The sequence below is a fragment of the Polypterus senegalus genome, chromosome 10 (genome assembly GCF_016835505.1).
Source record: "Polypterus senegalus isolate Bchr_013 chromosome 10, ASM1683550v1, whole genome shotgun sequence".
Lineage (NCBI taxonomy): Eukaryota > Metazoa > Chordata > Cladistia > Polypteriformes > Polypteridae > Polypterus > Polypterus senegalus.
The window spans coordinates 164,236,989-164,262,557 of record NC_053163.1 but is presented as its reverse complement, the minus strand read 5'-3'; the positions used below and the strand labels follow the sequence as shown (position 1 = coordinate 164,262,557).

Here is a 25,569-nt window from a genome sequence, read left to right as displayed (position 1 = left end):
TCCTGCTTGCCTAAGGAAAATAAACAACAGGTTGTAGTCCAAGTTTTAGTTTTAGAGGTGGGTCATATTGACACGTGTGTGGAGCCCACATGCTTATCTGCCTGTCTGACCAGCATGTAGCAAAGTGCCACTAACCAGTGCCAAGAGGAACACAAGGGTGTCATGCTGAAGAACCTCATTTCAGATGAAAATGTTTGAAGGCGCTATATAATAGAGAGATGTATAGATTGACATCAAAGGCACTACATAACTAGATATGATTGATAAATGGATATGAAAGGCAGTGTATGATAGAGAGAGAGAGATATGTGAAAGACGCTATATAAGAGAGAGATGTGCGCGCCACTTTATACAAGACACTACCTCTGATGGGTAGTTTAGAAAGATGCAAAAGACCATAAATGTTGGGTATCAAAGGAGCTGTATAATAGGTAGGCAGATGTGAAAGGCACTATATAATCAATACACATGAAATGTGCTTCAGTTCAGTTTATTGCTGTCTTGCACACTTCACCGAGCATTGTAAACAACAGTAAGTTGGTCCCATCTTGGATGCGTTGGGGTTTTATACCATCATACTGATTGACATCACTGGTGCGTAGTTGTGGTGCATGATGGGAATGTTACCAAGGCAACAGGTAACGTGAAGCTCTCAAAATGGCGGTTTGTTTTGTAAACAAAGATGACATTGAAAATAATGTTATTCAATTAACAACTATTAAGTAAAGGCTCCAGACTAATGACAAATGTTAGAAATGGATTCTCTGGCTAAGAAAACCCCAGAGTCGATGTAAAGCTCATTTTATGAACTGCAGAAATGCTAAACCGAATGGACTGAAGTAAACCCTAAAGGATGTGGCGGCCTTGTGGATTGGTGGTGTTATGATTTAGACTCTCTGAAATGAGCCCATAAAACATTCAATCATTCTGAATGATCAAACACTATTATTTGTGGTTTTTGAGGGTCTCTGAACTTGATGTTGATGTTTTCTTTTTGATTTTCCTGCTTTGTTTGATAGTTTGTTTTTTTTTTTTTGCACTATTTTAGATTTGCAGTGTTAGGACAGCGTTCTGCGTTTCCAAGGGTACATCCTTGGTGACTATAAACCACAGTTAATCCACGCAGCGGGTTAGATGGGAAGCATCGAATCTTTATTCAATAAAAAATGCATTCATTACAAAAAAAAGGATTCCAATGACAATGAAGCTTCAGTGAAACGCCACATGGAAATCCTTGTAACAGAGGCGATCCAAGTCGGACAAAGTCAAAATTTCAAAATATATAAAAAGGCACGTGCAAGACACAAATAATTCGCCAACTCCAGAATGTGTCGGCAATGAACCTCCAAGAACCGTGGGGGACTCTCTGGATTTAGAGAGTGTAGATCAGTGATTGGCAGAAATAAAAAATAAAGAGAGATGAACGTCAATGTAAATTAAAGAATCAAAAATGAATCTGAAGAGGCCCTAAAGAGCCCTAACACAGACTTGACACAAGGTTCCCCCATGGCTGGGGTTCAAATGCCATTTTTATGTCCATTTTGTTCAGTTTTGATTCTTTATTTCTGTTAATATTGTTGCTCATTTAGTTTTCTGTGTATCTTGTGGGTGTTTCCTTAAGAGGTGGGGTCACCTGTCCATCACCATCAAAGGACTGCCCTCATCCCTGTAAAGGCTGAAGTAAAACCCACAGTCCCTTGCGGTTCATTGACTGCACTGCCATTGGTGAGGTTTTTTTTTTTTTAATATTTCTATTTACTTTGTGGTTTTGACTTCCTTGCTCATTTTATTTTTCTCTTTCAATTCTTTTTATCGTATTTGCTTCTTTAGGCAACTTCTTTTATCTTTTGTGCTCTTCAGAGCGTCACTGTTTTTCATTCTCTGCGTGTTCTTGATAAGGGTTCAGTGTTTTGTCCTTTTTGTGAATAGACAGGTTTAATGGTTTCAATGGGGCATTTTTAAGATTCTTGTACTTAGGAACCCCAAGTTCATGACAAGCGATGCTCTCTACAGATAAAATGCTGCCTGTTAGAAGGAATTCTTTTCTTTTCTACTTTCTGTGTTGTTTTTGGGTGCGTGGAGGAGCTGTAACAACATCGCATTGGTTTTGTAAAATTTGCAACGGTTAAGTTTCTTAGCGTCTTCTTGTGATGCCATCTTGTTTGGTTGAGTTAGAGTCGGTCATTGCCACTGTGTGCCACCCCAGCATCCCGACGCAGGCCTGGCATAAAGGTCAGCTTGAAGCCTTCCAGATCATCTGATATTCGGATTGTCTATTGCATCTCATACGGCTCCTTTCTCTGAGTCATTTGCTGGTTTTCAAACAAAATGGGTCTTTCTTTGCTTCAGACTTTGATTTTTGGGTTAGCGCTACGATATTTGGTGATCCGTCGACTGCCTTTACGGTATTGACCTCTGTCGTCTTTTCTCTCCCGCTTTCCGTTCTCAGATTTTCACCCGCTTGAATGACACACAAATAATTCAGCCATGTTAAATATGTTTTATTTAAAAAAAGCGGTAGTGCACTGCCCTCGACTTTCTCGTTTACTGAGATGGAGGAAAAGGTTATCAGAAGCACTTCCAGTTACGTGATATTTCTCAGATATCATACCTCTTTGTTTCTCATTGTAACTAATTGATACTATCGATACACAATCATTTATCTCTGTTTTTAATATAAAGTTTGATTATAATGATATTTTTGCACTTTGGGAGGTTGAAAACAGTACTGGAATGTTTTCCTGTTTACATATGCATTACCGCGATTACGAGCAAAGTAAAACAAGTTACAGTCACCTAAAAACATAGAAAAAGTGTTAGTATTATATAATATTTATTGCAATAAATTACTATAGGTCAAACGGCATTTAGTGACATTTAATTATGATAATGATGGCAGAAATAAAAAAAAAAGTCTATGTGTGTATAGTAAAATTTTAATGTATAGCCAGGAACACGACGGGGACACAGCAGCTTATTGTTCCCAGGACGTCTTTATATTCAATGTTCGCTCGTTATTGTTTACACTGATGATGTTTAAAATTAAATGAATAATCACTATTGAAAGAATATGAGTTATGTTGAGTACAGTCTTTAATACCGTGTACACATTTATATTTCCTTGATACAAGAATTTCAGATGGTTCTTTAAATAAAATACTACTTCCAGTTGAGCAATTTTTCTCAAATTTCATATCTGTTTTCTTTTTGTCATTATAAATATCTGTACAAAATTTGAATCCTAATCTGTAATTATATCCATAGTTTTCTTCGGGTAAAGTACCACTTCTGGCTGCCGGGTTCGAGTTATTGAGTTGACACACACACACAGACAGACATTTCAAAAATGGTATTTTCCGACTCAGGAAGGATTAAAACGTCAAGATTCCTCAAAATCTCGAGGCTGAATTTTTTCCCCGATTCCTGTACTCGCTCTGTACTGTGTATGTGAGAAGGTAAATGAACCTGAAAGCAATCAAAAAGTCAAATTGTAGCCAACTGATAACGGAGAGCACATCCCAAGTAAACGTAAAGAAGCTCAGCTTTACACATAACTGAACAAACCCCTGGCGGTGAGCAGTGATGGGTCATCTGTGGTGGCCTGTGAGTCCTGCTGTCACCTGAAGGTTTTGTGTTTTTCCCTAACTGTGTATTTGCCATTTTCCTCATTAAAAGAGTGCCATTTACCGGCCTGCCTGCGGTCCAATGCTGAATGGACTCGCGCTAACACACACACACACACACACACACACACACACACAAGGATCTTCACTAAGGATCAATGACGCCGTTTCTCTTGAGCTTCCCCTCCCTTCTTCTCAATGCCACATCTATGCCTCCATTTCTCTTTGGACTGCGGCTCTTTCTGTGTGATTAATGTCCTTGCGTATTTGTGTGGGGCATCAGGCGCCTTCCCCCGTGAGCCTGACAGGCCTGCGGCCCCGGGTAATTACGGCCGCCTCAGAGTCGCAGCCTTTTTCTTCTTCTTCTTCTTTTATCCAGTGATTAAAAGGGAGACTAAGTGAAAATGACTGCCAACAGGCAGCGCAGAGCTGAGGTGGGATCCACGAGCAGTTTGCCAACGATGATGGAGCAACTGCTTTCAAAGTGACTCTGGTGCACTAAACACCTTTTGGAACAACAGCTGACATTTTTTATCTCCCTCAGCAGCGTCAGCACGTCTCACTGTGCACCGTTCGAACTCGTTAGGACCACGAGTGTCCACGCTGGACTTCTGGAGGAATGTCAGCTGGGACGGTGGTACAGAGCATGTCTTGAAGGTCAGATGGCACAGTGGTGCAGTGCTTGGCACAGGTTCAGGGCAGAATTCAAACCTCATCCCACAGGTTTAGACAGCTGGTGGCTCACATATTGGCCCAAATGGAGAACCTGATACCTCAAGTGCCGTAGATCCATGGGCTATATCCTCCAACTCTGATCTGGAGAACCTGGGTGGCTTATCTTCACCAGTGCATTTTCTACCACCACTTCATTCATTACTAGCTAGTGGAGAGCTAGGGATCCACAGTCCACCTAGACGGGCCATACCTGTCAGATTTACCGATAACTCTGGTCGCCCACCTGTATGGGGCCATGAAACAGATCATCATATTGTGAACTGGTGTCAGAGTCTCGGACCACAAGCACAAAAGTGTTTAAAGGACCACAAAGTCAGTAGACCGTGAGAAGGTGCAAAAGGAGGAGATGTTGGGGTGCCAGCAGGTAACCTCAATTAATGTCAGAAAGTGGTAAAATATCTCAAGCCAAAACCGAAAGATCAAAGTTTGAAGGTGCTCATGGTCTTCCTCAGAATGAACTGTCTCGCTTTATATTTCAACAACCCGGTTTTAGGGGCAGCTCCTCCGTGGAAGTGGAACTATGTCACACATCCTCCAGTCTCAGAACTTCGGGTGGTAAAGGGAGATGGCGCCCCCTCTCTGCTTAGGTTGGTAGCGATTACCTTCTGAGAGCCCTGAAGACGTCCCCCATAGGCTTGTGTTCAGCACCAGGCAGTGGTCTCAGAATTGTGGGATCAAAGCCAATGGACTCATCCAAAATCAAAATCTAAGTTGTTGCCAGATGTTAGTTAACACTAAAGAACTTTGAAACTCACCGAGTCAATAGTTCCTGAAATGTTTGGAAATGTAATCCATCCCCACAGGACTGGCAAAGGTGGCCATTTCAATTTTAAAGGACCACACAGTTGAAGAAACCCAGTTGAATAAATTGAATAAAGATTGTAATCCGTTAACTTAAATACCAAAGCCAAAAGACCAAGCCAAAAATGCAGGAGAACTTAACTGAGAAGCCTAAAATGATGGCCTAGATAATCATAAGAATATAAAAGGGGACCAAACAAATGCCATACAAGAGAGGGGATTACTGCACACCCCTGGCTGGTAAACAAAAGAGCAACAAGAATCTTCATAAATGAAGGATTTATTTAGCAAAATCAAAAAAATACAAAAAAAAAAAGTGCAAAAGAGCCAAAAAAGGAGTTTCATAAAAAGCAATTCACAGTAAACAAGTCCCAGTACACAATCCAGAAGAGGAGAGTCCAGAAAACACCACATTAGCCAAGAGAACTGCAAAACTCCTAAAACAACCAAACTCAGTGAGCCACTACTGGATTTCTGCTCACAGCCCTTTACAGCCAGAGGGACAGTCCACTATTGGTGAAGTCTAGGGAAGCCCCGCCTCCTGGAGCTCCACCCCCTAAAGAGCCCTTAATTGCCGGAGGTAGACTCCAATAGTAGTGACATATGGGTTCTCCCGCTTCCTGGGGCTCCACTCGGAAATAAACTCTTCATAGCCAAAGGGAGAAATCCTGGGATAGCTCCACCCACTAATGAGCCCTTAATAGCTGGAGAGCCAAGGAGCAGTGACATCAGTTAGGCCCGGCCCCTTAGTGCTCTACCCACATAAACATTTAAAGAGGCAGTGCAGAATAGCAGACTCACAAGTGAAACAAAGAGAAATAACATAAAGACATGAAAAATCAAAATTCATATTTAGCATAACTAGAAAAAGAGACTACAGATGGAAGCCAAGGAAATATCTGTTTCTATAATGTAACACCAGAAAATGAAAAATGAGGACTTGCAGAATCCTCAACTTAAAATCCAAAAGAGAGCTGAAGAAGCACAAAGTGCAGTCAGTGACCGCTAGTCCTTTCAATAGCAATGAGGGCGTGGCCACAGTGGCAGCATCAGGTGGCTCCGCCTCCTTGGGCTCAGTATACAAACAACATGGGCAATAGCTACAAGAAACAACATACCATGTTTAAAAAAAAAAAAGAAATCAAACCATATTAATTAAGAAATTATCCAAAATAAAATGAACATTTACAAAATCATAATTAAAAGACGAGGAATAAACAAAAATGAAGACGCTTGAGCCAGGGGTGAAGTTCCATGATCATCCCCTCCAGGGTTGTCAGATCTGCCCACCCAGTCACCTTCCATTAGGATAAGCGAGTTAAGAAAATTTGTGTTTTTTAATATTTTTGCCGCCTTGTGAGCTGCTCCTGCAATTTCCAAAACTGAAATCTCACACCTGTGCCATGCGTCACTCCACACTTACCACAATGAGATCTTCGACTGCAGAGTGAGGCCTGCTGATGAGTCACGTTTTAATTCCCAAATCCTCAGCCAGTGCATATTTAATGTGTTTAATCATATGTAGAAATGTTCCTGCAGACCAGGGGGGGAAAAAATCTGCCCACCGAGAGCAGCCCACCTCTCGTTAATTCATTTTTAACGATTTTGTCTTTGCGGCGAGTGAAGTGGTGACTTTGTGCAGGTCAGGCCCCGCAGTGCTCATCGAGTGCCAGTTTCACCGTGAGAGCCTCCTTACCTCCTGGCCGCCTCACCTCGGCCCTCCTGCTGAGGCTCCACGCTTGCTGCCGTGATGAACACTTAGCAGCCCAAATAGCCTCCTGTGCCTTCTGAATTAAAGATTTCTTATTAAGCCAAACGATGCGTCCCCCCCTTGCTGCTCTTATCATTGACACAGCAGTTGTTTGATGTGCGCCGCCTTCAGCGATTCGCTGCCTCACTTGCTTTATGATAACGTGTTGGGCCATGTAAACCCATGGCAGTCAGCAGAAGCCTATCCCAGGGGAGATGAACATAAGGCTGGAGCCCACCTGACGCATGGGACACCCATATACAGTACGTGACAATTACCTCTGAATAGGCAGGAGAGCATAGCAGGTGGCCATAAGACGTGTCCAGCTACGGCTGAGTGAAAGGACAAATGCCAGGGGACAGGAATGACCCAGCGCTCAGAGGGGCATCCTCAGCAGAACAGGTCACAGCACTGCAGAGGAGCAATTTGGGAGCAGGAGTAGAGCCTTCCCATGGCTTACAAAATCTGCTAAAAAAAAAAAAAAAGACAAAAAATTCTCAAAAACAAAAGGAGAACATTATAGGAAATAGATAGATGTGAAAGGCGCTATATAAGAGAGAGAGACAGATGTGAAAGGTACTATATAACATTTGCATTACGTTTACTCTGCGGCGGGCCTTGCACCCTGTGTTGGCTGGGATTGGCTCCGGCAGACCCCCGTGACCCTGTAGTTAGGATATAGCGGGTTGGATTATGGATGGATGGATTGCGTTCACCTATTTGGCTAATGCCTTTTTCCAAGGCGACTTACAACATTTACGATACAATTGGTTACATTTCTTTTGGTTTTTGTCCAGTTGGAACACAGGCAGGTCAAGTGACTTGCTCAGGGTCGCTACAGTGTCAGTAACAGGATCTGGACCCACCACCTCAGCCTTAAACACTACGCCACAATGCCTGCCTATAAGGTCCAGATCTAATTATGCAATTTTCATTAGGCTCTAACTTATTACATTTATTACATAGAAAATCACCCGAAAAATCCCAGACCATCGAGAAGTGTGTGAACTGACGACATGAAGAATCGTCTTCACGCCGAACTGGAATCGTCCCCACATAAATGAAAGTCATCCAGAGGATCTGGATCTGCGTAATTAGATCTGGACCACCCTATAGATAGATATACAAGCGTGACAGACAGGTAGGAAAGAGACTTTATAATAGATCAATATGAAAGGCACTATATAAGAGCTATGTCTGTCTAAACTACCCATCAGAAGTAGTGTGTTTTTTATACAGTGCCTTTCTTATCCATCTTCCATCTGAAGTATAGATCTGTGATGGATCATCTATCGTTCTATCATATAGTGCCTTTCACATCTATCTGTCTGTCTCTTTGCCAGGTAAAGACTGCAAATTGAAGTTGGGTATCAAAGGAACAATATAATAGGCAGATAGAATTGAAAGGCACTATATAATTGATACTGTAGATATAGTGCCTTTTGTATCTACTATCTGCAATATCTGCCAAACAGAGGTAGTATCTTGTATATAGTTGTTCTTGTCTAGTTTTTCTATTTATTATATAGTGCCTTTCATATCGGCCTTCTCTCTGCAGTATCTATCTTTAATAGAGATGGTGTCTTGACTATAATGCCTTTCCTCTCTATCTCTCTGTCTGTCTGTCTATTTATATAGTGCCTTTAACAACAGTCTGTCTTTGTCAGGTAGATACTGTAGACTGAAGAAAGGTATGAAAGGCACATATAATAGACATATGTGCGTATTTACCCTAAAAGACAGAAGTGTTCCCAAGAGGACCTTAGTAGCGTAGCGCATGGCACACACAGATCGTTATTAACGGCTACATCACATCTTTGGTGCAGCGGGCGATTTCAAGACCAAGCTATCAGAGGTGCTGTGTCCCGGTGAGAACCACATGGGTGTTGTTGGCCTCAATGCCAAGCACCTGCCTTTGGCCCCTCTTCTCACTTGGGTGCCCTTTTAATACCAGGGAGAGGAGCCATACCAATGAGCAGCTGGTGCAGTACACAAGGCTCCCTTGCTACCCGTCTACTTCAATGTCCTGGGGTGTGTAGTTGGTGCTATGGCTTTTTTTTTTAAACAAGATGACTTCCTCTCGTGCTCTCTATGCCCTTTTCTTCCGGTCTAGTTCAACCCCAGTTATATCTCAAATATCTGGGCGCACATGTCATCAGTTACCTAAAGGCAGTGATTTTAATGGATGTTAGCTCTACTTACTGCGAGGTTTGCAGTTTTACAGAGAGCTTCTGTGTGTGTTTCCTCTGAGTGGATGTGGCAAAGCACGTGCCTCTGTGTAGATGCTTATGCCCAGGACTCGGTGTTGGCCAGTTTGGAGCTGGATTAGACCTGTCCCAGTGGGCAATGGGCAAGAGGTCTTTAGGCTTAAAGCAAAGCAATTCAAAGCAACAACGTGGGCTCTCAGGTAATTCCATTACGGTGGGCGCCGTTGTCGAGCACTTAAAGCAACAAATAAATAAATAAAGGCGCACAAGATGGCTGTTAATGATTTGGAGAGGCGTGCTGGTGTCAGGCTAATGAACAGGTGCTCCACAGAGATGAATGCTTAAACCGGCTCTCGTCTGTGCTGCCTCACTTCACTGTCAGGGTCGAAAGGAGGTCAAGTCAGACAATGGAACGTTGGGAGGCGAAAAGGGAGATCAGTGCTGCGTTTGAGGGGAGGTGAGGAGCTGTGGGGTGAGGTGGCATTACAGAGAAAGTGGGAAAGTCCGCACGTGAGCGTTTAAGAGCGTCGCATGTGAGGAGCATCGCAGAGAAACATCTTCATATTGATACAGAAAATATGGGGTGATGAATGTAAACATACCTTCATGCTTTATATAGTGCCTTTCATAGCTACAACTGTCAACTACTCTGTCTGTCTATCGTATCCTCCTCTCTAGCTGTGCCATTATTATATAGCGTCTTTCACGTCAGCCTGTCTGTCCCCCTCGCTCATTGTTCCCGACTGCTGATTCTCTCTGCTCTTCCCATTGTGCTCCTAATGGCGTCCCATCAACCTCCCCTCGCCACCTCCTTAACCCCTTGTTTGTTCACCCTGGCTGTCCCCTCGGTGTACGTGGGCCGTCGTGCGTGTCTCGATTCTCTTCTTTCGGTGCTGTGGCCCTGACAGACAGGCTCATTACGGGTTTATACGTCGAGGTGCTTTTTTCCTGACAGCACAATTCTCAGGACTCCAATTGATGTGCTCAGGCCCTATGAATAATACATCCATGTTTAGTACTTGTTATTATCTTCTCCCTTTTATATCTGCAGTATGCTATTTGTTTGTTTGTTTTCCATTTTGTGGCTTTCATTTTGCTGTTTCTTAGTTGTCCCTTTTTTTTTTTTTTCTTTCTGTGTATGCAAGCCAGTCATTTGCCGGCTCTGTTACGGTAGGAACTTCTGGTCGTGTAACGTGGCACTGAGGCTGCCTTTTGTAAGGATGCACCGGGGGACTGGCGCCTTTAGTCTAAAAGGAGCCATGCTTCCTGGGAGCAGTAAAATCGTCTGAAGACGCTGGCATCCTGTAGTAATGAACAACTCCCTGGGCGCCCACACCCAAAATCGGCTTCATTTAGTTCTCTTGTGTGATGAGCTTCATAAAGGGTTGTCATCTGCACTTAGTCTGCCTGATGCGCTCCACCATTATGAGGGTCAATCAGCAGGCTCGCTCATAAAGCTTCATTACTGTGGTAATGGCCCTCTCCTTCGAACAACATTAATAAAGATACGAGAGATCTGCCTTAAGAAGCGACGGCCGATATTTACTCCACAGCTGTTGTGTGTAATCAGCATCGCTGCTCGTCAGTGACAGGATGGCCCAAAGATGGGCGTCGTCACTGTTGTCGGGGTCTGAGAGCTCCGCCCTGTCTCATTGCTGGCCCCACCCACAGTGGGACTGAAGCTTTTAGCAAGGCAGGGAGGCACCCAGTAGGGTGGGTGGCACAGGTGACGTAGGCTTCAGTGCTGGTGCTGAGGTCCACTGATGACCACTAAACACCGACTGGGGATGGGGGTTGTTTATGATTTACTTTTTCATCTCTTTCTGAATCTCTTCAAGGCTTTTTTTCCCCGTTATTGTGTTTTTTGTTGTTATTTCTAATATCCATATCCCTTTTAAACTGTTTTAAATATACAGTAGTTACAAATTATTCACTTCTTTTCTGACACCGTTTTCTTGTTGCATTTTCAGAGTATGTTGACTCACGGTTGCCATATTGTCGCTATGAGAAAACTACCAAAAATCCACAGAGCGTGACATCAAAGTCACAACGATGCAAAGTTCAGCACCGTGCAGCATGTGACATACTCCTCGCCACAGTTCAGCGTCGTGCACTTCCTTGTGGTCCGAGATTGTGGACTCCACTAAAAACTCTTTTGTGTCTGTTTCTTTGCTCAGAATTCCCGTTTTGATTTGGGGAGGAGTTATCCCACAAGTCGCAGTTTGATGATGTCATCAAGGATACAGCATTTACAGGCTGTCACTAAAGCCAGGCTTCCTCTCTTGGCTTACGTTTCATTTCCTTTTTTTATCTCTCTTTTTGTTCATTTTTGATTCTGCGATCACCATCATTTAAAGCCCCCCGCCCCCAACTCGTTTTAAAGCGATTTCCTTTTCATGTGTGTTATTAGATATGTGGCACTAATAATGACGATTAATTTTGTACTCATTTTTGGAACTCATTGCTTTAATACATTTTTGATTTAGCAAACTCTGGCAAATTACACTAGAAGGTAAATCCCTTTAAAATAGTAATACTTTTGTTGTAATTATAATGCTAATGGAACACTTTTCACATTCAATTAGTGGATGAAACAAAAACATTAAATACCAATTAAACTAATCTACATAAATGGAACATCAATTAATCAAGTATCTCTAGTGTGCGCCTTTTTTTTTTTCCTTTTCCATGATTCGCTTCCGCACTGGCAGTTGTTATTGGCAGGATTTGTGGAGAAACTGGAGTCAGTGGTGGGATACTCCCACAGACTCGGCAAAAGGTCACTCTGCTCACGTCAACGTCTGCCCCTGAATTGCACCCATTCTGATGTCCTGGACCTCATGGCTGAGCCCTGGCTTATGTTTGCATTTCTATTTTTCTGCCTCCATTGTTCATTATTTTTTGTTATTTCTGATAATAATGTTCTGTTGTCTTTTTGTCCAATATGTATTTTATGTTATCTTAATTCTGTTTAGTTATTATCTAGTCATCCTTTTCTCTGATGTTCCATGTAATCTGTCCCCAAGAGGCGGGGCCACCTGTCCATCACTGTTAAAGGACCACTCTGAGCCAATAAGAGCAGGCTGGGAAGTGAAGTCCCGTCATGGTTCATTTGAATGCACTCTGGTTGGGAAGTTGGATTATTGGCTTTGCACTTGGTGCTCTTTTCCCCAGCAGCCATACCACCTGCACTTCCAAACAGGTAAAGCACCTGGAGCTAAGTATGGCTGGGCCTGGCCGGTGCTTGAATAGGAGACCGTCTCGGAAAAGCTGGGCTTGCTTCTGAAAGAGGTGCTGGTGCAGCCAGAGGGGAGAGCTTACTGTCGTGAACGTGGGGTTCCTGAGCACAGGAAGTCCCACAAATGACTCAAGATGCCTGAAGGGGGGAAATTGTTAAACCCCTGGCCGGCTAAAACAAAGGCAAACGCAGAATCTTTGGAAACAGAGAATAAGAAATATTCAAAAACGGCAAAAACACACAGGAGACCTCACCAACCCCCTGGTGCATTCAATGAACAGCAGGGGAATATGAGTTTCCACAGCTTTTATAGAGCCGAGGGCAGACCCTTGACGGTGACAGGCAGGTGGCCCACATGGCACATAAAGTTCAGACGTATAGAAACTGAATGATCAATCATGCTAACATAAGAAACGAACAGAACTGACATAAAGGAGACATTTGAACCCCAGCCAGGTGGGGGGGATCCTATCTGAAACTTTGGCGTTCCCCTCTGGTCTGTGTGATGGGGACTCTGGGCTGAAAAGATTGATGCTGTCCTTTGGAGTGGTGGCTCTGAGGCGAGGGATCTGCGTTGGTATCCCAAAGGTTGCTGGTTCGAATCTCTGTCACTGCTAAAAGAGATCCTACTCTGCTAGGCCCTTAACCGTCAGTTGCTCCAGGGGCACTGTACAATGGCTGACACTGTGCTCTGACCCCAAGGGGTATGCGAAAAAACTAACAAATTCCTAATACGAGAAATTGTATAAGGCGACATAAAGAACAAAAAATAAATACATCTTTATCATCATGATAGATCGTTGGGCATCTTTCAGATAGAGAAGGGTCTCCTGGCTAAATTGCCCACCATGGCCTTGTCTATTCCAGCCCCTTAATCATCCCTTCACTACCTACTAGCTTAACGTGCAGTGAATGTACTGGTGCAGGAGTGGCTGCTGTCACATCCTCCTGGCGCTATATAAATGTGTGTCTGGATTTCAGGCTCTCTTATGGGTTGTACGTTTTGGAATATCATTTACCTGGGATTGGCTTTTAGGTACCTCTCTTCCTTTTCATTCAAGAAATCCTTCTTTATAAAGATGTTTGCGACTTTTCTCTGTACAAGCCAGGAATTCACTGTAATCCTCTCCCTTTTTTGGGACATTACAGAATCTAATTTTAAACTTGGAGACTTAAGTGAATTTTTGTCCAGTGTAGGCCAGACCCAGCCAGTCAAGAAGAAGCTAGACAATGTCGTGGACTTAGGACTCCCAAAGCACACAAGTCCCTAAAAGCACCTCCAAAAATGGATATCCATAAAACGCAACTAGTAACAAGAGCAGACACATAACTTTCTAAATTAAAAAAAGTTTCATTCCACAAATAAATGCCTTGAAACAAATGAAAGCCCCATAGAACACAAAAGACAAAGCAGAGTTGCCTAAAACAAAAGGCAATCCAGGTGAACCCAACACAGAAAAGTGAGGGCGAGGTCAGAGACGGAGCAAACAGGTTGAAAATCTCATAGTTCACAACAAGGACAGTAATGGGCACAAGAAATTGCCACCTGCCAGGATTGAAGCACAAGAATCTGTGGGAGACTCTCTGGGTATACAGTATAGGGCGGAGGGCCATAAACCCTTGGGCATTAAACGTAGGCACCTTAAAGACAAGATTAAAACAAAAAAACAATGCCCATAATCAACAAAAGCAACATGAACCTAAATAAATGACCCAAAGAAGACACAGAAGACGTCTTTGAGCTCGAAACATGCCTTTTGTTGGCACCCCCTCTGGCCAGGCTGGTGGGATTCTGGCCTCTTCCCATGGGTGTTTTTGAAGGCCACACACCATTTTGACAACTTGTGAGATTAAATCACAACACTGGAGACTATGGGTGCCTGGATGAGATGGGGCACCAGCTAACTAAATGGACATGTCCTTGGTGTATGGAGAAGGGCCACATGGGCACAGGTGGACTATGCCAGCTGTGGGCACATACCAGTGCTGGAGGAGAGTCTCCAGGCTCATTCTGGTGGTAAGAGGTCTAAGCTGTGTGGAGAGACTGAAGCAGTTGAACCTTCTCAGTTTAAGCAAATGAAGATTAGGAGGGGACTAGCTTTGGACCAGTACTAAAATTTTGACTCCATTTCAATACCAGTTTTCGGACGTCAGTGCCTCCTCTTCAGTACCTCCAACCCCATCTTACAGCAGCCTCCCTCTCAGGCCACACGTCGAAAGTTGATACAAGGAGTTTGTCCCCCTTGGAGTATCCAGCGTTTCCATTAATATATTCATTCCATGAGCCCCCCGTGGTTAGTGTTGTTCAATTTTACGTGTCGTCTTCATTGAACAACGGCTTTGCGGTAATGGGGGCGGAGCTGCAATCGCGCTAAGCAACGACTGAGCACGAGGTGCCTGAACACTAACACTTAGCTTACTTCAGGTAGTGAAATTAAAGAAATGCTCATAGCGTCCCGTTTTAAAAAGGGGCTTTTTTGGTATTTTTTCATCATAGCGCACAACCCTAAAGGAGACCAGAGTGTTTAAAATTCTAAAAGGAATAATTATGGTGGATCCCAGTTTTTACTTTAGGGTAAATTCTGCAACAAAAACATGACGACATGGACGGAAGCTTCTTACGGGCAGATTTCTCACAGCTGTTAAAGAATCTGACTTCTCACAAAGAACCACAAACACGTGGAAGTAGAAATGAAGTAGTGTGCTTTTAGGGACCTTCGTATGTTTGACTTGGTGCTGTTCAGGACAATCGATGTGAACAGAGTAGGCGAGCTTGTTGGGCTGAATGGCCAGTTCTCAACACCACTTCTCTAATGTTCAAATGCTGTGATTCTTCTTCTCGTCTCCCAATTTTGCCTTTTGTTTATCTTTGCAACTCACAATCGCCGCAGAGCTTCACCCACAGGATCCACCCCGCCTTGTGGAACAGCTACCGATGGTGGGTGAGCGGTGTCGCCCTTGAAGAATCGCCGCCGATCATCATCCTGTCCCCTTTGGACAACCTCTGGCATCATCGTTGTCAGAGGGGATCGTTTTCCCCTTCCAAGTGGCGACCAATCGCAGGGCATTCTGCAAACCATTCGCGACTCTTTCTCATTTAGTACTAATGGCAATTCACGGGTGGAGCAGATTGAGTAGCTGTAAGGATGGCTGAATGGTTTGTCTCTTCTTACAAATCTGTTTTTGGTAAAATACGTGTGAATGAAGACCCTAGTCTCTTGGTAAACTTGTGCCTTTGAAGGTGTTGTGATGTGAGATTTTGCATATAACTTGATAAATGTTTTGTATGTCTTTATTTATAATTTAGGCAAACTAATGTCATTTAGAGGTATTCGTGTTTGCCCCCCCCCCTTTTTACGACTGTCTCTTTGTAATTTTATGACAGGATTTGGGGGGATGTGTCTTAACCCAGTTTGATGAGTATTTATCTGCTAAAGTCTTTGTCTCATTCCCCATACAAAGCCAGGTTAGCGTAACATAAGGTCTTGGGGGGTTGAGGTGTTCAAATGTCCTATTTCTCTCATTGGTCTGAGATATGGCTGTTTGGAATTGGCTTGTCTCAGAGGCCTTTAAGTACCATGATGTCCTATTGGTTCTAGAAATTGGAGAGAACCTGTAAATCAACCACATTCTCTCTCTCTAACCAATATATGATGAAGAAGCATCTCTCTGGCTAACCTGTGATGATGAAGACAACACAATGAAGAGCACAGCTCAGCAGCCATATTGAACAGACATGCGGCTGAAAGCTGAGCACCAATGATACCTTATCTAGAGACATTTTAAGTAACTGCAAGTCTGTGTGCCACCTGAATTACACATCACCATTTGATCAGGTTGTATGGTGCCAATATTCAAATGTACTTTGCATTTTGTGATTATTTATGAATATTATCAGTAATACGTTATTTTATGTGTAACTTAACTCCTGCTTGTCTTTTTACTACATCAAATTGCCTGAGGTTATAGATATAGAAGGGAAGGTGGGGAGAAGTTATATACAGTGGTAAGTCTGTGAGATTAGGCATTCTAAGGCTACATATTAATAATACAATAGGGGAAAGTAGAGCAATATATATATATATATATATATATATATATATATATATATATATATATATTACTCTACCAAGATAAAACAGAAGGTGTCATTGATTCACTATTAAGTAACCCTTTAGAAGTGGTCTTCACCGTCTCCTTGGGTTTATTGTGTCTGATATTGCATTTTTCCTGAAGATCTGAAGTCCTTCTCTTTGACAAAACTGAGGATTTCAGGAAGGGGGCAAATACTTTTTCACCGCAGCATGTAAGATGGCGCCATTTGAGTGTATATCGTCCACGGTCCTGGATTCTTAAGGAGTCACATTTGCCGTTTTCTTGTCATCTTATTGCGTTTTACTTGGCCTTGGCTGCTCTCCGCTTCTTTGGTTCCCACCACAGCCCCTTCTGCTTTTTATGGGATGTTAGGTGAACGTTTCTTGCCTTCCCTCTCCTGGTCCACTTCACAAAACCTGCCTGCCCCTTGTTTTCTTATTTAAGGGGCTTGCCCCCGAGGGCTGTGTGTGCACCTGCGTCGGTGCGGCCCCTTGTTGTTCAGTCCTTTGCCGTTGTCATCGTCGCCCACTCTCTCAATTTACAGTTCTTTTTTTTAACACATGAAAATGAACTTCACAAACATGCAAATGAGATCGACACAGAGAGCCTCGAGTCATAATTCTGTTGACAAAGTGTAAAATCACAGCGCCGTCACCGGTGCCATCATGCCGCGGCGTCCCCGGAGCTGGTGGTGTGGGGGAGAAAAGAAAAGAGAAACGACTAGACGACTGTTCTGTATTGTTGGGAAATGTACATTTATTTGTTGAAAACTCATTTGCGTAGCCCGGCAATTAATGCCATGGATGAAACACGATGGCTGTGTGGAGAAGAGCTGATGGCTCCACATCCTTGGATTCTGCTTTTTGGGGAGTTTGGGCAAGGAGCTCTGACAGAAATGCCTTGGAAAGTCGCACGCAGAGGACTAGATGAGCTTTCCATTTCCAGACCCTTTAATGGCATAAAGCCACTCGCGTCACAGTTGCTTTGTTAGTTCAGGTCCCCAGAGCTGTGAGGAAGCTTCCATGCTGTCCCCCCCACCATAAAAGAGACGACACCGGTCAGTGTCCGAGTCGATGAGGAGTTCTCTTTAGTTTTAACCTGCTCTTCTCACTTCTCTTCTCAGAGCACATTGAGACCCCCTCACACTGTGGTGTAGATTTCCTTTTAAATGGATACATTTTGACTTTTTTATCCATCAATCTACACTCCGTAACCCCCACTGACGAAGTGAAGACAGGTTTTCAGAAAGTTTTGCAAATTTATTAACAAGGGCACAGTTGGCATTATGCATTTGGGCAGGAGTTTTCTCCTGGCATCTGCCAAAATCAGATTCTTCTGTCAGACTGCCAGATGGTGAAGAGTGGCTCATCACTCCAGAGAGGATGCGTTCCTGTTGTGATGAAGTAACACAAAATGGTGAAAAGGAGTGAAGCAGCCTGCAAATAAACTAAAAACCTTACCGGTACTTCACAGGACGACTGCTACCCCAGGTAGTCGGACCCCAAACTCAAGGTGCAGGCACTCAGACCTGCATTAGCTTTAAAAGGTCAAAACTACTTTTAACTGTCCCCAAAACATACAAATGCCCTCCTAGGGAGAGGAAACCATAAAGGTCAATGCCAAAGAAGAAATTTATTCTCAAAAATCAAATGTTGTGCTTTAACATAAGCTCCAAAAAGTTTCAGAAATGCCCACTAGAGGGGGATATTACCATCAAACCCTGGGTACTAATAAAGGCAGACATATTCCAGTCACTATGAAGCTTCATGGAGCACAAAGGCAAAATGGAATTGTCTGAAACATCAGAGTCCCAACACAGATTCCAAAAACAAGGTCAAAAAGTGGAAACGTCAGAGATCCAGTAATTAACAGAATTCACGATGGATAAAGTGACCCAATCACTCCCAGATACGTTCGAAATGAACCGCCAAGAACTGTGGGAGACCCTCCAGATTTACAGAGCAGATGGCAGTTCTTGGTGGTCTCTTGGGGAACCACCCATAACATAACATGGAACATAAGAAAGGCAGCTTACCTACAGACTCATGATCAGAAGTAAAGAGTGTTTGTTGCTCGTAAATAACACAAAGAATCCAAAATGAACAAAACAGACATTAAACAATCTCCAGTGGCACTCTACTGGGACCATCTCTTCAACCTCAATAGAAGGGCTGAGGGTGGTGCCACCTGTTGGAATGCTGGCTGAGACATGCTGTTTTTGTCTGCCTGTTTCCTTCATTGTTTATGCTGACCGTATTGATGAGTTACTCTCTTTATGTCCATGTATGTTCTGTAGTGTCCCATGTGTTTTACGGGTGGTCCCTTCAGGAGGTGGGGCCTGGGGACTCCCCCTCATCCCTATGAAGGTGCGGTGGTTCATTCAAATGCGCTCTGGTGTTGGTGAGTTCTTGGATTTGTGCTTATTTCTTGTGATTTGTGTATTATTGGACTTCAGACCCCAATTGCTCATTATTTCTGACTATTCTTTGGGTTGGTGGTTATGACTTCTTCACCCTTGAATTGCCCCACGGAGCTTCTTGTTGTCACAGAACATTTTGTGAGGAATAAATCTTTTATTCCTTTATTTATTTGTCCTGTCACAAGCCGGGTTTGATGATTTTTTCCCTCTAGTGGACATTTCTGGGACTTCAATTCATAACATCAGAACAAGGAACAAAAAAGGAAAAAAAAAAACCAAAAAGATTCACTTAAAAAAACAAATCCAGAAGTAAAATAAAAAAAAAAACCAGCAGCAAAACCAGAAAACTCATCAACTCCTCAATCTCTAATATCTCATTGTTAAAGCTGAGGGTGGTCCCACAAAAGTGACATCACGGTGGCCCCGCCTCTTGGGGGCTTCCACCTGCAAAATAAAAGGAACAAATTCAAACAACTTAAATATGCACCACATAAATACTAAATGAGCTGTGCATGCGTTTGCATGGCGATCTCAAGCTCTTGTCGGCCATGGAGACCCATCTTGTGAGCCTCCTGAGGTATTTTGAAACTCCATACTAGGAGCTAAAGTCAAGCGCAGATGATTCTTACACATTCTGTGCTTTTAGCGCTTGGTGGTCCTGTCTGGGTGGCCAACCAATCGACTGCTCCACTTGACAATAACAGCACTTACAGTTGACTGGGCAGCTCAAGTGGAGTGGAAATTTGACAAACTGGCTTGCTGGAAGGTTGGCATCCTATGACAGTGCCACGTTGAAAGTCACTGAGCTCTTTAGCACGACGCCCTCTACTGCCAATGTGTGCCCACAGAGGACTGTGCATGCCTGTTAGCACTGGGTGTGGCAGAAATGGCTGAGACCACTCAATACGAGGGGTACTTATATACATTATATACATAAGCATTACTTTTTTACTGTTCTTTTATAGCCATATACCATAATCTGCTATTTGAATATGTCTCCTGATGTTGTCAAGTGCATTTGAGGATTCTTCAGGTAGGGAAGACGGAAGTTTCTTGGTCTGGTAGTTCTACTCACTAATCATGGCAGCCAGAGAGTGGCAGCGTGTTTAATATTGGATGGATGGATTGATAGACAGACAGGCAGGAAAGGCACTTTATAACAGATAGATACGAATGGCACTATATGATAGGTCAGTCAGAAAAGCACTAATATAATAGATCACTAGAGAGGAAAAGGTACTGTTTGACAGTTAGATGTGAAAGGCACTATTTTACAGAGAGAATTTCAAACGTGGACTACAAAACACACTGAAAGTGATCACAATAAACTCAGAATGTGTTTTGTTAGGATCCGATTTTAAAAAAAAAAAAAAAAAAAGTGATGAAGTCTCAGCAGCTAAACGCTAGTCCAAACTCAAAATCCTTCATTTAAAGCAAAAATCTAAGTCTTCAATTCTCTTACAAGCAGGCCCTCTCAGCAAATTATTTCATGTATCCTCCACCTTGGACAAGATGTACAGCACCACCCCGACTTTTATATCATGAAAATGATGTCATAATGTTGTGACCTCCAAAACACTCCCCCTAGCAACAGGCCATTGCATCATGGCAACCAAGACACTACTTAAAAATGGAAACATTTCAAAACAAATTAACAAAGCTCAGAATTTTTATATCATTTTTAAAAATGAAAAATATATGTTTGAATTCTTGATAGTTCAAAACATATATAAAAAAAATATCAAAGCCTAACAAAACAATTTTTATAACCTAGAAAAAATCATCACAGAGTCTTGATTTGAGTTGAATCCAGAAACCCAGACACACAATATGGCATGATGGTGATCAAAGCAACATCAGTATGCTGAAGTCACCCGACTTGACTTCTGGACATTATGGGATGGCAATGGAAGTTCTTGCTAATGAAAACAAACCATAAATTGGTGGGTCTGTATCCAAATACTGGAAACAAAAGGATGTCGTGGAAAATATATCTCAAAACTATAAAAATATAATGCTTAAAAAAAAAAAACTGAAAATGATGATGCCAACACTTGATTATCAGTGATTTTCCACTTTGCGTTTTCAGGTCCTTATTGTCACACATGAAGAGTCCAGTGAAATTCTTACTTGCTTGTTATGCCACCTTGGTACTCTGTACTGCTACCTGCCAGCCCCTAAAGGGTTAATGCGAGCTGGTGGAAACTTACTGGATTAACCTGGCACTCAGGAGGAGGTGGATTTGCTCTGACAGGATGGTGGCCGCCCCATCTGCCAGTAATTAGTTCTGTGCTACCTGGCAACCTGGATGTCTGCGCAATTCTCCTGAAGCTGCATGGGATGGCCTGCAGATTGCGGCGAGCCACATGCTCTCTCATTTATCAAATTTGCAGCCGCAAGGACTCCCTGCATTAACCCGATGTTAGCCGCGGCCTTACGACTGCTGGACGATCTGCTTGCCACCTTGCGACTGGCATGTGCCTTGAATTGGGACTGTTGGGTGATGATGGGGGCTGCGTGGTAGTCGTGCCTTTTTCTCGTCACTGTTGCTACGGTCACCTCCTGTGTATTGTGATGTGGGGTTCAGAGAACCTCAAAGCCCAAAATGGGGGGGGATGCGTAAATGGTTTATAGGGTCCTTACTGTCACAGACTCTTAGTCCAGTGAAATGGGCAGGTCATCCTACAGCATGTCACCACTCCCAGGTGACATGATAGATAAGAATGCAGGACAGATGAACATAAACGTGTGAAAAGCACTAAATAATAAATAAATAAAGACTAACACTGTATAACAGATAGATCAATGTGAAAGGCACTATATAGCAGATAGATTGATGTGAAAGGCACTGTATAATAGATAAATAGACAGGAAATGCACTATATAAATGATAAAAAGATAGATAGGCAAAGCATTACATGATAGAGATGTGAAAGGCACTATATAAATGATAATACTGTAAATAGGAAAGGCACCCTATAAATGATCGATAGACAGATGTGAAAGGCACTATATGAAGAATAGATAGACAGGCCGATATGATTGTGAGTGATCTGTCGTAGAGGCTGATGTTCACTGATTAGTTCATCTCGATCTCGCTGCACTCGTGGCCGTTCTCAAGCCCATCTCCTTCTCTCCACAGGTAACCTGGGCAGGGTGGATTACATCAGCGAGTTTGAGTTCGACCTCTTCATCCGGCCGGACACTTGTAACCCGCGCTTCCGAGTTTGGTTCAACTTTACTGTTGAGAATGTGCGGGAGTCGCAGGTAAGAAGCGATTTTATTTTATGCAGATGTCCTCATGTGCCGTTACCTTGCCATGCAAATCTCGGGGATGTTTCCTTAATTTATTAACAACTGTCTACCACTGGATTATTGTCACCCTCAGCATGTTTTTTTATGGTAGATGATTTGGTTGGAGAGAGTAGGAAGGTGAAAATTGATTGCACTTTCTATGAGCGCCATGCTTTGTTATAATTGCTGTAATATGACGGCCATTTTCTCATCACAATCTGAACGTGAGGTGGTCCATTGAAGGATATCGGCCTCTGGTGCTCTGTAATTATGGTAGGTAATGCTCTGCACCTGAGGTGGTGGGCAGGATGCTGGCATGGGCACGAGTCAGGCTGACAGGTCACACCTGGTGGCTTTGTTTTGAGGAAATATTAGTAAACCTCACGACAAAATAAGTGACAAACTGTAAGTGTTTTGCTGTTAGCCTGTGGAGTGGAGTACGACTGAAGGCCTTGTGTGCAGGCAGGCCTCGTGTCAGGGGCTGGTGAATGAGAGCTACGGAAATGTGGACAGCGAGCGTATGACGGCGTCAGTGCTGAACTCGGGGTGACCTCTCATTCTCTTTACGTCCGGGTTACTAAAAGCTCCACAGTGTTTTCTTCTTGCCATCGCACTGTTCAAAATTCAGTTTGTTTTTCCGTTTTCTTCATTTTTAATCACATGGATAAACAGCAAATGGTCTGCTCTGTTGCAGCACCTCTTTGTTATGAAATGAATGAAACTGGGCCGTCTGGTTTATCGTCTTGCTTACACACGACGTGGTAAACGTTTGCTTTAGTTCTAAGTAGCCAAACAGCAAAGAAATAAGCATCCTATGTGAGGTGACGGTGAAATGTCAGGTGACTCGTTGGGCGTCCTGATGCAGAATATGAAACGGCCTGCGATATCGAGGGGCTCGTTGGAGATGCAGATCACTTGAAGACCTTGCGCCGCATGCATGAGCTGAAGTTACAAAACCAGCAAGGGGTAAAGGTGACCGGGAGGAATGTGTATGCACAACTGGGGCAGCGTACTGCGTGTTGGGCTTACGGCCTCCTTGCTCATTGCGGTTCCTGTCTGTCTGTCTCTATAGTGCCTTTCACGTCTGTCTGTCTGTCTGTCGTGTATCTAAAGAGCTGCAGTCCCTGTCACTTGATCAGTCGGCCCCCTCTATTAATAGACCTTTAGCGCTGATGGCTCATTACATTAGAGTATTGGATTACCCAGCATTGCCATGAAGATGTTCCAGCAGATTCCGGGAATCCGCTTTTATCTCCGAGTGATGTGCTCGGTCCTCTGACGTGGTGCTTGCTTTCAGTCGGCGGTTTTGGCAGCCTGCACTTGACTTGGAAAGCCCTGTCTCTTGGAGGAGGTGGTTTGCGCATTCCTCCATGCTGCTCCCCTTCTGTTCATTTGCACCAGTGTAAGAAGCCTGCTGTTTACTGGGGGTGCGTGCGTGTGCTAGTGGGGACATGAGGTTGGCTCGGCCAGACCCCGTCTCATTTACGGAGGGACTTATTGAAAGGAGGCAGACACTTTTTTCTTTAATCTTTACACCGGCAGAAGTGGTCGCATTTCCTCTTTCACAACTCTGAATAAACCCGGCCGCTCGTGTGCCCTGGTCCAGTTCAGAAATGACCGCCTTTCCTTATCCATCCATATTGCACCCAGCTAATCCCATCAGTTGCCATGCTATTCCCACAACACGGACATTTCCTTCCTTGTTTGTCTTTAGTAGGGTGATGACAGTTGAGTAGCCGGCACATCTTTAAGGTAAAATTGGCAGATTAAGACCCAGTGATGATCAGTACCTGATTAATCGGCGTGTTGCTCTTTCTTGTTCCAGCCCTTTGGTTTTTCGTAGGCTTGTCATGCTCACTGAGGTGTGCGACAGGCAGACCACTGTGCCCATTCCCAAAAGTCAATCAATCAATCAATCAATCAACATTTATTTATATAGCACATATTCATACAAAAAAATGTAGCTCAAAGTGCTTTACAAAATGAATAGAGAAATAGAAGACACAATAAAAGATAAACATAAGTCAACATTAATTAACATAAAATAAGAGTAAGGTCCGTTGGCCAGGGTGGACAGAAAAAACAAAAAAAAACTCCAAAGGCTGGAGTAAAAAATAAAATCTGTAGGGGTTCCAGACCAAGAGACCGCCCAGTCCCCTCTGGGCAATCTACCTAACATAAATCAAACAGTCCTCTTTGTATTTAGGGTTTTCATCGAAGGACCTGATGATGATGGTCACGTAGACTTCTGGCTTTCAGTCCATCAATGTTGGTGCATCATGATGCTTTGAGTAGGTGGTGGTGGCGCAGGCCGCCACCACAAAGAAACCGGAAAAAGAAACAGAAGAGAGAGTAGGGGTCAGTACGGATTTTAGAGCCACCATGAATAGTTATTATGAAGAATTGAACATACAGAGTATCAGGATTAAGTTAAAGTGAAGTTATAAAAAGGCCATGTTAAAGTAAAAGTGCCATATTTGCCATTTTTTTTTCCCTTTTTTTTCTGTATATAATAGGGTGATGGAGTTTATAACAATTTGGAAACGCTACCAGTCACTGGAGACCCATCTTTGAATTTCAGTTTTTGAAATGCACTTGTGAATTTGGGGAGAGGCCGCACATCAGCATTGTAACCTTGAGGCAGCGAGCAGCCGTGAAAATTGAGAGGCGGCCGTTCCGTGCGATCCTAACCCATTAGGCCGGCCTTTTAATGAGTAAGTGCTGTAGCAGAGAGCACAGATGATTCATGCTGTATCATCACGGCCATTACACTGATTCAGATTTATCAGTCTCCCATCTTAAGAAAGATTGATCTCATCGTCTGGGATGAGAACTTCCCAGCACACTCTGAAAAGGAGAAAAATGTGTTGAGGCCAGCTGGTCACTAAGAGTGCCTGTGCATTGCGTAGGTCATTCCATTCCCTCGAGGATTTGGTGAGATCACGGGCTTTTTCAGATTTTTCATTCTGAGCGTAGGATACGGTTTCATCTCTCACTTTTACCGTTGTGGGTTGAATTTTCCCCGTTACCTTTCCTATTATCCTCCTTCTGTGATTTTGTGTGAAAATGTCTCCCGGTATCTTTACAGTTGCTGTACCTGCACCATTTTTGTCTCTTGTCATTACGTTTGAGTCTTAACCTGCTTACGTCATTAGTCTCTGTTATGTTAGAACTTTCTCCCTTACCTTAGCCATTACCTTCCCGTTTTCTGTAGCTGTAGTATGTAAAGGTTCTCCCGATACCGGTACCACTGCCATTACCTTTACAGGACGGTGATTTTTCTGTCATTCTCCTCTCTTATCAAACCAGCAGAGATTTTCCCCATTATCTTCACAGTTGCCAGACCTGCAGCACTTCCCTCTCTTACCATTGCAGTTACCATATTGGACTGATTTTCATCCATAACG

General features: G+C 43.3%; 1 protein-coding gene across 2 annotated transcripts in view; it reads left to right on the top strand.

The window, feature by feature from the left end:
• agbl4 (AGBL carboxypeptidase 4) overlaps positions 1-25,569 on the top strand; it is a 438,546-nt gene that overhangs the window by 62,554 nt on the left and 350,423 nt on the right. For both annotated transcript variants that reach the window (XM_039767255.1, XM_039767254.1), the window contains exon 3: positions 22,011-22,135. In XM_039767255.1, coding sequence (XP_039623189.1) covers positions 22,011-22,135 — 125 coding nt within the window. The remainder of the gene's footprint in view (positions 1-22,010; positions 22,136-25,569) is intronic.